We start from the raw sequence: 13,332 nt of genomic DNA, 5'->3' as shown, positions 1-13,332 counted from the left end.
TTTGATGTTTTACCTACGTGACTTTACCGAAAAAACCTAAGAATATGATTCCTTGCAGTCACGAAAGCTTCAAATCTAGAATGTATTTGAATGTGTTTGGGTGCTTTGTTGACCGTACGTCTTTGTAACTATTGTCGTAACGTTCTTAGCCCGTGTCCCCTTGCTGGACATCTGAACCTCATGGCGGTACCCCGGCTCTCGCACAATGTCCGCGATGCAGTCATCTTTAGTCTGTTGATGGCCGGCGATGCGGCAATCGACTCATCTCGACGAGCTGTGCACGACGATGCACCACTACAGTGCACCACTACGGTGCGTACCGCGAGCGTTCGGGGTTTCAACGCAATCGTCCTCGCTGCGTTTCGACATCTAAGAGTAGCACTGACTGGATAGTGTCCCAGAAATTAAATATTTAATTGCCTCTGCCAGTTTGTATTATTTGGTGCCCCGCCATAAGGATCGTGTGTAAAAGAGCTTTATAGCTCATCGGATTCCTCCAGGATAAATGTTCTGATTGTGATAGTTGAGTGTATCTGACACGGCCATAATGAACCCACTGATACATCCAGACCCAGGGCTCCAACTCAAAACCTCAGCCGTGCTGGTACTGGTAGGAACCTCCTGGTTACACCAGCCCACGGGATTATTGTGTCCGTCCGTCGTGCATCAAAACATGGGAGGGGTGGGGCTGGGTGGAGAGGCCTGTGTGGGGGTGGGAGGGGTGGGGTGGGTGGGGAGGGGCTGGTCACCCCGTGGTGCCCTTATAAAACTCAACGTTTCACCTACTCACGCCGGCATGTGCCCACCCTCACAGTCGACCATATTTGCAGAATACACCACGCCGCCGTTGACCCTGGCCATTGACCGAGCAACCCAACGTTCCTACCAACTCCCTCCGCAGGAATGTGTTTTAGTGCATCCGACAGGGCAATTATGAACCCCATAAGACGCACCCAGGGCTTGAACCCATGCTGAGCAGTGCTAGTTGAGTGGCCTGCATCTGACATGGCCATCATGAACCCACCGAGACTACCTGTTGCTAGGCTGAGACTTAGGTCATGCCACTGGCTCACTGCAAAGGAAAACGATCCAGGCTTATTTTGAGCCCTCGATCCATTCCTCCCCATTATAGTTGGAGCTCGAGACTTAGCGGATGAATTTAACTGCGGCTCAAAATAATCGTGACTCACGAACAAAGCGTCTTCAAGCCTAGCGGCGGATTTCATATTGCAGAAGATTAATCGGCCATGAGCATTCCACTGCTGGATGAGGTCACCCCAGACTGATCGTGATACTCAGCCTCAAGACACTGGTCCTGAGACCCGGTCTCAACTCGTGATAATGGTCCTGAGACCCGGTCTCAACTCGTGATAATGGTCCTGAGACCTGGTCTCAACTCTAGATACTGATCCTGAGACCTGGTCTCAACTCGTGATAATGGTCCTGAGACCCGGTCTCAACGCTAGACACTGATCCTGAGACCTGGTCTCAACTCTAGACACTGATCCTGAGACACGGTCTCAACGCTAGACACTGATCCTGAGACCTGGTCTCAACTCGTGATAATGGTCCTGAGACCCGGTCTCAACTCTAGACACCGATCCTGAGACCTGGTCTCAACTCTAGACACTGATCCTGAGACCCGGTCTCAAGACACGGACCTCGACATCCGGTCTCGAGACTTTAGATGACAAACTGAAAGCACATTCATTTCAGAGCATTTTTACTTTATTGGATTTCACAGGAAACAACTTTTTTGTTTCTTCCACAATCCAAGAATCGTTCGCAAAATAAAGTGGCATAAAAAATATACAAAAAAAAACATTCTAACTCATATAGCACAACAGTCACTTGTTAACATCAAAACTGTGTGTGTATACTGTGTACACAGTGCATTTTACATTCAAATATATTCTTAACATGCAAAAACTTGAACAAAGCATTCATGACAAATCATGGTAGATGTGTGGGTAAGGCCACGTAATAATGATCTGGCCCAATTTGTGTTCTAGTACCAGAGCCGGGGTAAGGTTAAGAAGAGAGGCCTAAGGTTAACAGGTGTGACGTTCCTATGTTTTATATACTGCCAACAAAATTAAGTCAAACATACTTATTAATTTTCCTCTGTAAAAATGTTAAACATTTATTCTACTCAAGGTAAATGTAATCAAACATTAAATCACTCGACACGCTACTTCATTCAAACTCACTTTTGTCCCTCTGGCTGTGGCAGTCACAAATGATGTCATCGCTCGCCGCCAACGCGGAACGGAGGGCCTAAGGCCTCGTTAGCCTGTGGGCTAATCCAGACCCGCCAAATAAAAAAAACTAACTATTTTTGTTGTATTTACCGGGCCGTTAAAAAAAACGCCTGCACACCGCGCGACGATTTGATCGGCTCCAGTTGGATGGTGGACGATCCCTAACGATACACATTTTTGTGCCAGATCATTTGCGTAGCTTTGACTCCACAACTCTACGATGAATCACGCCGGCTGATAGAACGACCATGCTACGAGTCACCGCGTTCTCCCACGTTACAAGGGTGGCACACATCACAAACAGCGTTTGCCTCCCCCAAAACAGCCCGTTAACGGCTAACTTTAATAACAAAGAGTTCAAAGCGCACCGAAAACTTTCCCAAGCGGCTTGCAATCAGAAAGCGGTAAATACGCGTCATACACACACACACAAGGATGTAAAAGCAAATCGATAATAGACCCCAAAAAGCAATATACTCACTGTCAGCAAATAAGATATTTTTTCTCCTCACCCAAATCTTATTATTCATTTAAGAATACCAACGTGTGGATCATTGCCACTCAAAATTCAACGTTGTAATTTCCGAGGTCACGGCACTCCCCACCGCCTCTTCCTCTCGAGTTGAGAGGGGGAATCCCTCGGTATTCACAGAGTAGCCCGAAGCAATTGGAGAGTTCACGAGTCAACACACAAGCAGGATAGGGGCCCTGTCCCCTTGTGAAGACATCGTCTCAGCTGTCGATTTTTATGCAAAATTGAGGGCAACAACTTCCCAGAAACCTGAAGCCACCACACATTCCCATGTACACATATTGATGAGTGGCACCCTCACATTAATATAATCTCTGATACGGCTATATATTAATATATAAAACATCAGGAAAAGCGTTAACTTATTACGATCCGCAGTTCGATCTGGATCACTTACAATCTGTACGGCGATTTGGTTTTGTCGTTGTTGTTGTTACAGTGCGGGGTTTACGTCCACACCAGTTCAATTACGATTTCAAATGGAATTTCCTACAACGGAGTCTAACTTGAGATATTATCCCGCAACACAATAGTTACGAAGGTTACATTTCAAATTCCCAAAAACCAAATCGAATTCACCTCCTCACCACCACCTTCTTGGGCAAGCCACTCATCCACCAATCCATTCTCACATTCTCACCACCTCCTCCACCTCCTCAACCCACCAACTCACTACCTCAATCCACCTCTTCGATCGTTGGCCCCGACCCCGAGCCGGACTGTGCTCCCCCCCCGCCGCCGGGCGTGGGCCCCCCGGGGAAGCCTCCCGGCGGAGCGCCGGCACCCCCGGCGCCCTGGTACATCTTGGTGACGACGGGGGTGCACACCTTCTCCAGCTCCTTCAGCTGGTGCTGGAACTCCTCCGTCTCGGCCGTCTGGTTCTTGTCGAGCCAGTCGAGCGCCTCGGTGCACTTGTCGAGCACGCGCTTGCGGTCGTCGTCGCCGATCTTCTGGCTGGCGCCCTCCTCGCTCATGGCGCTCTTCATGTTGAACGCGTACGACTCGAGCGAGTTCTTGGCGGAGACCCTCTCGCGCTGAGCGTCGTCCTCAGACTTGTAGCGGTCTGCGTCCGACACCATGCGCTCAATCTCCTCCTGGGAAGCGGCGAGGGGGAGAGGGCGAGGAAGAGGATGATGATGAGGCCGAGACCCAGTCTCAACCCAACACACGGACCCTGAGAGCCGGTCTCAACTCGAGACATTGACCAAGACCCAGTCTCCACCCAGAGACCCGGTCTCAACTCTAGACATTGACCAAGACCCAGTCTCAACTCTAGACATTGACCCCGAGACCCAGTCTCCACCCAGAGACCCGGTCTCAACTCTAGACATTGACCAAGACCCAGTCTCCACCCAAGACATTGACCCCGAGACCCAGTCTCCACCCAGAGACCCGGTCTCAACTCTAGACATTGACCAAGACCCAGTCTCCACCCAGAGACCCGGTCTCAACTCTAGACATTGACCAAGATCCAGTCTCAACCCAGAGACCCAGCCTCAACTCTAGACATTGACCAAGACCCAGTCTCAACTCTAGACACCGACCCTCTTGAGACCCGTCTCCTCACTGATCGCGAAAACCATTTCTCAAAAGACACCGACTACTCCTAAAGACACCCGATTCCCCACCCCCCTCGCCACCGCCGCCACCGTTCTCCTCGCTCACCTTGCTGAGGCGGCCCTTGTCGTTGTTAATGGTGATCTTGTTCTCCTTGCCCGTGCTCTTGTCCGCGGCAGCCACGTTCAGGATGCCGTTGGCGTCAATGTCGAAGGTGACCTCGATCTGCGGCACCCCGCGCGGCGCCGGCGGTATGCCCGTGAGCTCAAACTTGCCCAGGAGGTTGTTGTCCTTGGTCATGGCGCGCTCGCCCTCGTACACCTGCACCAGCACGCCCGGCTGGTTGTCCGCGTAGGTCGTGAAGACCTGGACGGCGGGGTGGACAAAACGCACAGGCAGACAAGGCAGGGGGAGGCAGGTCAGGAGAGTTGCGGTGTCATGAACGTTGCGTTTTTTTAAGAGCCGGCATTTAGACACCGTTAACAGTACAGGGACTCCTCTACTTATGAACGAATTAGGTTACAGAGGTCTGTTCGTAAGTCGATTTGTTCATCAGTCCAACTTTACACCTGTCGATTCCAAACATGCTGTACGGCATTGTACACTAAACACGGGGAATAACTTTAAACTCTGTATAATCTCCTGTAGATGCAGATGCCACCACCGCCATCTATTGGCCAGCGGTTTAACTTACAACTCTCAGTCCGAACAGGCAACTGGACGTACGGACCAGGTTTGTTCGTATCTTTGAAGGTTTGCACGTTAACTGTTCGTAAGTTGAGGAGTCCCTCTATTCTGGACTTTGGATTCTTGAACTGCGGCCTCAAACTCAAAGATTCTGCTGAGACGCAGTGTAAAGGAATTGACAAACAGGTTCTCCACTCAAGACAATAACGCCGAGACCTGGTCTCAACCCAAGGGTACTGATACTACGACCCAGTCTCAAGACACAACAGACTGTTGGGACAAGTGCTGTTAGCTAGCAACTATGAAGGCTGGCACGGCACACGAGGTGGTGGGTGGCCACACACACACACAAGGCCACGCACACACACAAGGTGACGCACACACACACACACAAGGCGACGCACACACACACAAGGTGACGCACACACACACAAGGCGACGCACACACACACGCACAATTACCTGTGTCTGCTTGGTGGGGATGGTGCTGTTGCGCTTGATGAGCGGGGTCATGACGCCGCCGGCCGTCTCGATGCCGAGCGACAGCGGCGCCACGTCCAGCAGCAGCAGGTCCTGCACGTTCTCAGACTTGTCGCCCGTGAGGATGGCGGCCTGCACGGCGGCGCCGTAGGCCACCGCCTCGTCGGGGTTGATGCTCTTGTTGAGCTCCTTGCCGTTGAAGAAGTCCTGCAGCAGCTTCTGGATCTTGGGGATGCGCGTCGAGCCGCCCACCAGCACGAGGTCCTGGATCTGAGGCCCGGCCGGAGAAGGCGGTTGAACGTCTCGCCCAGCAGCTTATCTTACGTAGATTTATGTTGCGCCTTATTCCATAGATGCTTTACAGCAATTATACAATTGTACACGAGAGGGAGGCCACGATGGCAAAATTGTAACTACCTTAACCACCTCGCTTGGTGTACAGGAGATCGTGGGTTCAATCCCGACCCAGACGCTTACTGTTTATTTGGAGTTTGCGTCTCTCTCTCTCTGTCTCCCCATGGTCACACGGTGTGGATTTTTATCCGGGTGCTCCGGTTTTTCCCCTCCACATTTAGAAACATGCTTGCGAGTATTTGGCCGCTATACATTTCCACACGACGAGCTATCATTTGTGATAGCCAGGTCGCAACTAAAACAGACCTATACAGCTCGGTGGGCCTTACATGGTAAAATACAAAATAGTTTGTCGTTATAAGAGGAGCCAAAGCAGGTGAGTGACAATGATTGTTTAATTTTGCATCTCGCATTATGCTACGCGATGATGACAATGATTGTTGCCCTGCGTGTGCTAGAGAAGTAAGCGGTCACACGGCTCTGTGGCTACGTGGGCTGACATCCACCTCACACAACATGAACACACGTGTATTTTTATCATTTATATTTTCTTGTGTATCTGGTGCTTTGTGTTAAAAGCATTCGCTGATAAAATAAACCACCGCCATCACCACTGCCACCACAATCACCACAACCATCACTGCCATCATCATCATTACCGCCACCACCACCATTATCATCGCCGCCACCATCACCACCACCTCACCTGCGACTTATCGAGCTTGGCGTCCCTCATGGCCTTCTCCACGGGGTCCAGCGTGCCGCGGAAGAGGTCCGAGTTGAGCTCCTCGAAGCGGGCGCGCGTCACCGACGTGTAGAAGTCGATGCCCTCGAACAGCGAGTCGATCTCGATGCTCGCCTGCGTGCTCGACGACAGCGTGCGCTTGGCGCGCTCGCACGCCGTGCGCAGGCGCCGCACGGCGCGCTTGTTTCCCGCCAGGTCCTTGCGGTGCTTGCGCTTGAACTCTTCGGTGAAGTGGCTCACCATGCGGTTGTCGAAGTCCTCGCCGCCCAGGTGGGTGTCGCCCGCCGTCGATTTCACCTCGAAGATGCCGTCGTCGATGGTCAGGATGGAGACGTCAAAGGTGCCGCCGCCCAGGTCGAAGATGAGCACGTTGCGCTCGCCGCCCACCTGCTCCCGCGGGGGAGAGAGGGGAGAGCGGGGAGATTAGATGAGGGATGAGAGGAAGATGCGGAGGATGATAAGGCAATAGATCGGAGGAGAAAGGAAAGGGAGGAGGTGGTTAGAGGAGGGGGGGTGGGAATAGGAAAGAGGGGGGTGGGGGTTACAGGAGGAGGCGGAGGATAGGAGAGGGGATAGGAGGGGAGGGGAGCGAAAGAGAGGGAGGTGGTGGTTAGGGGAGGGGAGAGGAAGTGAGGTGGTGGGTGGTGAGGGGAGAGTAGAGCAGTGGACAGGGAGAGAGCAGACACACAAAGGCAAAACAAAGATCCCCCCCCCCCCCCATAGCCTTTAACAGGCTGCTGGGGCAAGTGCTGTTAGCGAGCACCTATGAATGCCAGAATGGCACAAGAGTGGGTGGGGTGGCCAACACCACTCCCCGTCGCCTTTGTCTCCTCAGTGGCGATGTTTTTACACACAGGGATACACACACACACAGACACACACAGCACCACCGCCACCACCCTCCTCACCTTCTTGTCGAGGCCGTACGCGATGGCGGCCGCTGTGGGCTCGTTGATGATCCTCAGCACGTTGAGGCCGGCGATGGTGCCCGCGTCCTTGGTGGCCTGGCGCTGGGAGTCGTTAAAGTAGGCGGGGACCGTGACGACCGCATTGTTCACCGACTTGCCCAGGTAGGCCTCGGCAATCTCCTTCATCTTGGTGAGCACCATGGAGGAGATCTCCTCCGGGAAGAATGTCTTCGCCTCGCCCTTGTACTCCACTTGAACCTGCGAGGCGGTGGACATTCCACGTTACTATGGCCCAGATGGGAGAGACAGCGAGCGAGCAAGGTGGAAGAGGTGGAAGAGCAAAGGCGAGTTTGGCTGGTTGTTCCTCCCCTCTCCGTGGCCATCATCACCCTTAGTTACTTAGCTCTCACCCCAACTTCAAAAAGAAAAAGACCCTGCATATGCATGGACTCTAACATGCACTCCTCCAACGCTTTCCCCAACACAAGTTTGTTTGTCCTCGGGGGTGTTGCAGTAGCGATCATAACGTTAGTGCTGACGCCAGGCATGCTGGATGCAGACCACAGACTCGCACTTGAGAAACCAGTTAAACCACATAAAGTTTAGGTGAATATATCGGTCTCTTAAATCAAAACCAATTGGTTTGTCGTTATAGCCCGTGTGTTTCAGTGTTTGTGTTTCAGTGTACATCTGTTGTGCGCCTCGATGTGAACCCGAGGCTCTCTGTGTCCCACAGAGCATCCCTTGCCTATTAACATCTGGCAGTTCACCAGCATCGCTCTAAAAAGCAAGCCCGACTCTGATGAGGCACTCAATGTGAGAGCTGGTCCATAGTTTGCTTTCTACTGATCCAATGCTGCTAATATTATGCACTCCCATAAGGCGAGGCTGTGGGGGGAGCTGATGGGATGATGTCAAAATTATTTTTATCCTCTACGTGAATAGAGGCAAGAGGCAGATCTAGAAACTTCCCTGGGGCAGGCAGCGGGTTTGGCCAGTCCTGAAATTTCCCCCTCTTTAAATCACGTTAGTAATTAACGAAAAATGTCCATGTATTTTCAGGGTCTTAAGGTGAGCGGAGTGGGGGAGGGGTAAATCGCCCCCCCCCCCACACACCGCTCACCCCTGGGATCCACCACCGCTGTGGCGAGACAGGTCTGGGCTTGGACAAACATCTCCAATATGCAGTTGGCAGCAGCTCTGGCCTCCTTCCAGCTTGCCTGTGGTTTCCAACGCCTTCAGAATCGCAGACGAACACTGTGCGCGCGCGTTCCCACGTCCTGCCACATCGTCACTTGCTGCCAGATCCCATGCTGGCAGGCCGCCCTGGTGATTTGCCCGTCGGGTCTATTTGGTCGCCAAAAATGCTGGGCGAGGCCAGCGGTTTGGCAGGCCGCCGGTGGCGTTCACGGTCCAAAATGTATCCAAATGTTCCCAATTTGGAAGAGGACACCGCAATTGACCCGACGGCAAGCACACACAGCCGCGATAGTCCCCCCACGCCCCCCCAGAACTTAACACCGATGTGTACATCTGTGCAGTATTCTTCCCGTTTCTCAGGCGACAACAGTTGTTGTGCTTGTGCCTGAATGTGATTTTGCTTCATTTCGGTGACCCAAGTCACTGTTGTTTGCAAACGACGAGACGACATCATCCCGGTCTCTGAGTTGTCCCACCTGGTTTAGACTAAATTCACGTGAAAGTGACTGCAGACTTAACAGGGCCCACCCCTTCGCGCGATGGCTTTGTGCCACAACAGCGGCTGGTCGATACGGAGTGTCGCAACCCAAAGGTGGATTTGCGATCAAAAGAAAAAATGTTGGTGGATTTCGCAACAAATCCCAACACCGTACAGCAATTCTCATTACACACAATGGCAAATTAAACTCCCCGACTAAAGTATTTATAAACACATTACATTGTCATTAATATTACAGGGTTCAATCCATCCGGGGTGGTATGCCTGTGGTATAACATTGCAGGGTGGATCGCGGGAAGATGCCGACAGCCACCCGGGACGAAAAGATCACCAACGCCTCGAACGTGCCCCCCCAACAACGACCACCGCCCCCCCCTGCGCCCGCCCATCCGCTCACCTTGGGCTTGCCACCGTCGCTCACCACCGTGAAGGGCCAGTGCTTCATGTCGCTCTGCACGATGGTATCGTCGAAGCGCCTGCCGATGAGCCGCTTGGCGTCGTAGACGGTGTTGGAGGGGTTCATGGCCACCTGGTTCTTGGCGGCGTCACCGATGAGCCTCTCCGAGTCGTTGAAGGCCACGTACGAGGGGGTCGTGCGGTTGCCCTGGTCGTTGGCGATGATCTCCACTTTGCCGTGCTGGAACACGGCGACGCACGAGTAGGTCGTGCCCAGGTCGATGCCCACCGCAATTCCCTTGGACGCCATCCTATCGCTGCCCTTTGCTGCCGATGAGGTCGAGGAAGTTGATGTTGGAAAGGAGAAGCGGTTTGCCGACAACGGAGGATTGGCTCGGCTCGCTTGTCGATGCTGTCGAGGTGCGGTGTGACGTCAACTGTCTGGAAGACCACAAAGGGGAATTGGTGGCCCAGTTGGAGATTAGAAAATGGAGAAAGACAATGGTCATTTTCAACTTTACCCGTGTGTTACAATGTTCATTGATGCTGCTATTATCACGGTGCAAAGGCACAAAAAGAAAACAAAAAAACTTTAATGCTGGATGAAGGGCCATTGCCTGAAACGTCGCCTGTTAAATACACGCTGCGTTATTTACAACTGTGTTGTCATGTTGAGGGCCTCCACATCCGATCCCCTTAGTGACCAAGTCATCATCATTATAATTATTATTGTAACCACAGGAATGTTCTGAATGCAACTGCTGACAGATTTATTGTACTACTGTTGCCTTACACAGAAACCCATAGACTTGCATTGACACCCATAGACCCAGATACTGCAGAGACCCCATAGACTTCCGTAGAAAAACAGACATTTAATTATTATTTTATTAACTCTAGAACCTTCCTTGTAGAAGTACATTCCGCTAGCCAGTAAAATTATATTATTTATTTTAGCCTCTCCTAATATGGGCATCGATGTAAACACGTCATCTTCAAGTAACTATTTTGTTTTTCATCGTAAGCCCGAGAATTGCATCGCCAATGAAAAACAGTAGCAGCCGTCATTCGTTCACTCCGTGGCAGTGTCATCCCCATGGCGCTCGTGCCAGGCTAGGTGCACCTGTCGGGTTGATCCTATTAAACCCATATTACACACCCCACCCAGTACCAGGCTAGGTGCACACACGCACGGTGTGTGTGGTTTAGTTTGCGAGCACATATTAAACCCATATTACACACCCCACACAGTGCCAGGCGAGGTGCACATACACACGGTGTGTGTGTGGTTTAGTTTGCGAGCACCTATTAAACCCATATTACACACCCCACCCAGTGCCAGGCTAGGTGCATATACACACGGTGTGTGTGGTTTAGTTTGCGAGCACCTATTAAACCCATATTACACACCCCACCCAGTGCCAGGCTAGGTGCACACACACGGTGTGTGTGGTTTAGTTTGCGAGCCCCTATTAAACCCACATTACACACCCCAGTGCCAGGCGAGGTGCACATACACACGGTGTGTGTGGTTTAGTTTGCGAGCACCTATTAAACCCATATTACACACCCCACCCAGTGCCAGGCGAGGTGCACATACACACGGTGTGTGTGTGGTTTAGTTTGCGAGCTCCTATTAAACCCACATTACACGCTTGTGTACTGTATGCAGTGTAGTCGAGACGTCGTGAGAATTATTTTATTTTTATTATTTTATTACTTCCCTTCTACGTGACTTTACCGAAAGAACCAAGAAGATGAATCCCTGCAGTCACGAAAGCTTTAAATCGAAATATAAACTGTAGTGTTAGCGAACACCTATTAACACGTTTTATCTGCAATTGGTACGTTATATTAACTGAACAACCAGTACACAGTAAACGTGTCGTCTATAATCAGTAGACTTCGTGCGCAGCTGCTAATTTAACACAAATAGAACACAAAGAGAACGCTTAGGCGGACAGCGAAGGTATAAAGTTTAGCTTTGTCGCGTTTATATTAACTTAGGAAACAGTGAAGGGTCGATCCACTGCTGGACTAATTCGTCTCTAACGCCCCAAGCAGTTTCACTTCATCACGGAAATACATTTTGAGCAAAAATGAAACATTACAATGACCTTGGGAGTGTTCTGAGGGGAAAAAATACATTGATAATTAAGACATTTACACTAAATAAAATGTTAAACCGTCGAAATCACTCAACTTGTACTTGCTATAGACTTTGCTTTATAGACTTTGCCTTTGAACCTTCTAGAAATCCACCAGAGCAATGACTTCGACAAAGTCTAAATTTCACCGCGAGTTTTTACCGCCAAATTTTTTTCGTTTAAAACAAACAAACATCAAACTTAGCAAACACAAGATATATTTATATTGTTTAATTTTACCTCAGATTCACCACCCACAGCCTCCTCAGCTCAATCCGCGCGCTTTTCCTTCTGCTCCGACTCACTCAGCTGCGAACTCTGCGACGCCTCCGACGACGTCGCCGCCCTTTCATAGCGCGGCCTGGCGCCACGTCACCCTTCCAGAACACACTCGCACCCCCCAGCCCCGCCCCTCCACCCCAAACCCCGCCCCTCAACACCCAAACCCCGCCCCTCAACACCCAAACCCCGCCCCTCAACACCCAAACCCCGCCCCTCAAACACCCCACCCACTTCCCTCAAACCCTTACAACCCCTCCCCTCAAACCCCCCAACCCCGCCCCTCAATACCCAAACCCCGCCCCTCAACACCCAAACCCCGCCCCTCAAACACCCCTCCCCTCAAACACCCAACCCACTCCCCTCAAACCCCCCAGCCCCTCCCCTCAAACCTCCCAACCCCTCCCCTCAAACCCCTCCCCTCAAACCCCCCAACCCCTCCCCTCAAACCCCTCCCCTCAAACCCCCCAACCCCTCCCCTCAAACACCCCTCCCCTCAAACACCCCCAACCCCGCCCCTCATATCCCCAACCCCGCCCCTCAAACCCCCCAACCCCTCCCCTCAAACCCCCAACCCCTCCCCTCAAACCCCCAACCCCTCCCCTCAAACCCCCCAAGTCCCCCCCGCCCCTTACACCCCTCACCCCTGTAACTCCCCCCCCAAGACAAAGCTCCCCCGTGTAGCCTGTAGCAGACCGAGGGGCAAGTGCTGTCAGCGAGTAGCGCCTATGAAGGCCGCCACTGTGGCATACGAGAGGGGGTGGGTGGGCCAGCACCACGCCCGGCCGCCTTTGTCTCCCCCCGTGGCGATGATTGTTTGTACACATCGCACCAGTGTTACTCATTTGAGGCCGAGTCGACCTAGGGGAGGAGGGCCCCAAGGATCGTCACCGGTGGTGTTATCGGCGGTGGTCGTGATCGGGAATCGAACTCGGGCTCGTTGCGCAACGCCCCCCCCACCCTCTCGAAGTCACGTGCTCGTTCAGGGCGGGGCTGCCCCCCTCCGCGGCGAAGCGAGCCAATAGGCGAGAGGGGTGTTTGGTGTGGGGGGGCTACCAATGTAAACGGGGGGGGGGCTGCTCAACGCGGTGACGTCAACATTCCAGAACGAGCCACGGACGCCTGGAGGGGTCGCGAGGCGGCGGTCACGTGATGAGTCACCGCAGGCCCAGTCACCGCATGCCCACGCAGCTTCTTCTTAGAGATTTGAAGCTTTCGTGGCTGCAAGGACTCATACTCTTAGGTTTTTTCGGTAAAGTCACGTAGGTGAAAATAAATAATAAAATA

At 52.3% G+C, this 13,332-nt stretch overlaps 1 protein-coding gene across 1 annotated transcript; it reads right to left on the bottom strand.

The window, feature by feature from the left end:
- Positions 1-1,716: 1,716 nt before the first annotated feature.
- LOC144952564 (heat shock cognate 71 kDa protein-like) lies at positions 1,717-12,154 on the bottom strand. The gene is made up of 7 exons (XM_078883027.1): positions 12,007-12,154; positions 9,621-10,060; positions 7,525-7,782; positions 6,578-7,003; positions 5,500-5,787; positions 4,459-4,716; positions 1,717-3,887 (listed from the first exon to the last, which is right to left on the bottom strand). The coding sequence occupies exons 2-7, from the start codon at positions 9,927-9,929 to the stop codon at positions 3,471-3,473; spliced, it is 1,956 nt and encodes a 651-aa protein (XP_078739153.1). The 5' UTR covers positions 9,930-10,060; positions 12,007-12,154; the 3' UTR covers positions 1,717-3,470.
- Between the last annotated feature and the right edge of the window lie 1,178 nt (positions 12,155-13,332).

The sequence above is a fragment of the Lampetra fluviatilis genome, chromosome 68 (genome assembly GCF_964198595.1).
Source record: "Lampetra fluviatilis chromosome 68, kcLamFluv1.1, whole genome shotgun sequence".
NCBI lineage: Eukaryota > Metazoa > Chordata > Hyperoartia > Petromyzontiformes > Petromyzontidae > Lampetra > Lampetra fluviatilis.
Note: the sequence above shows the minus strand (reverse complement) of the source record. Positions and strands in the feature narration are given on the sequence as shown.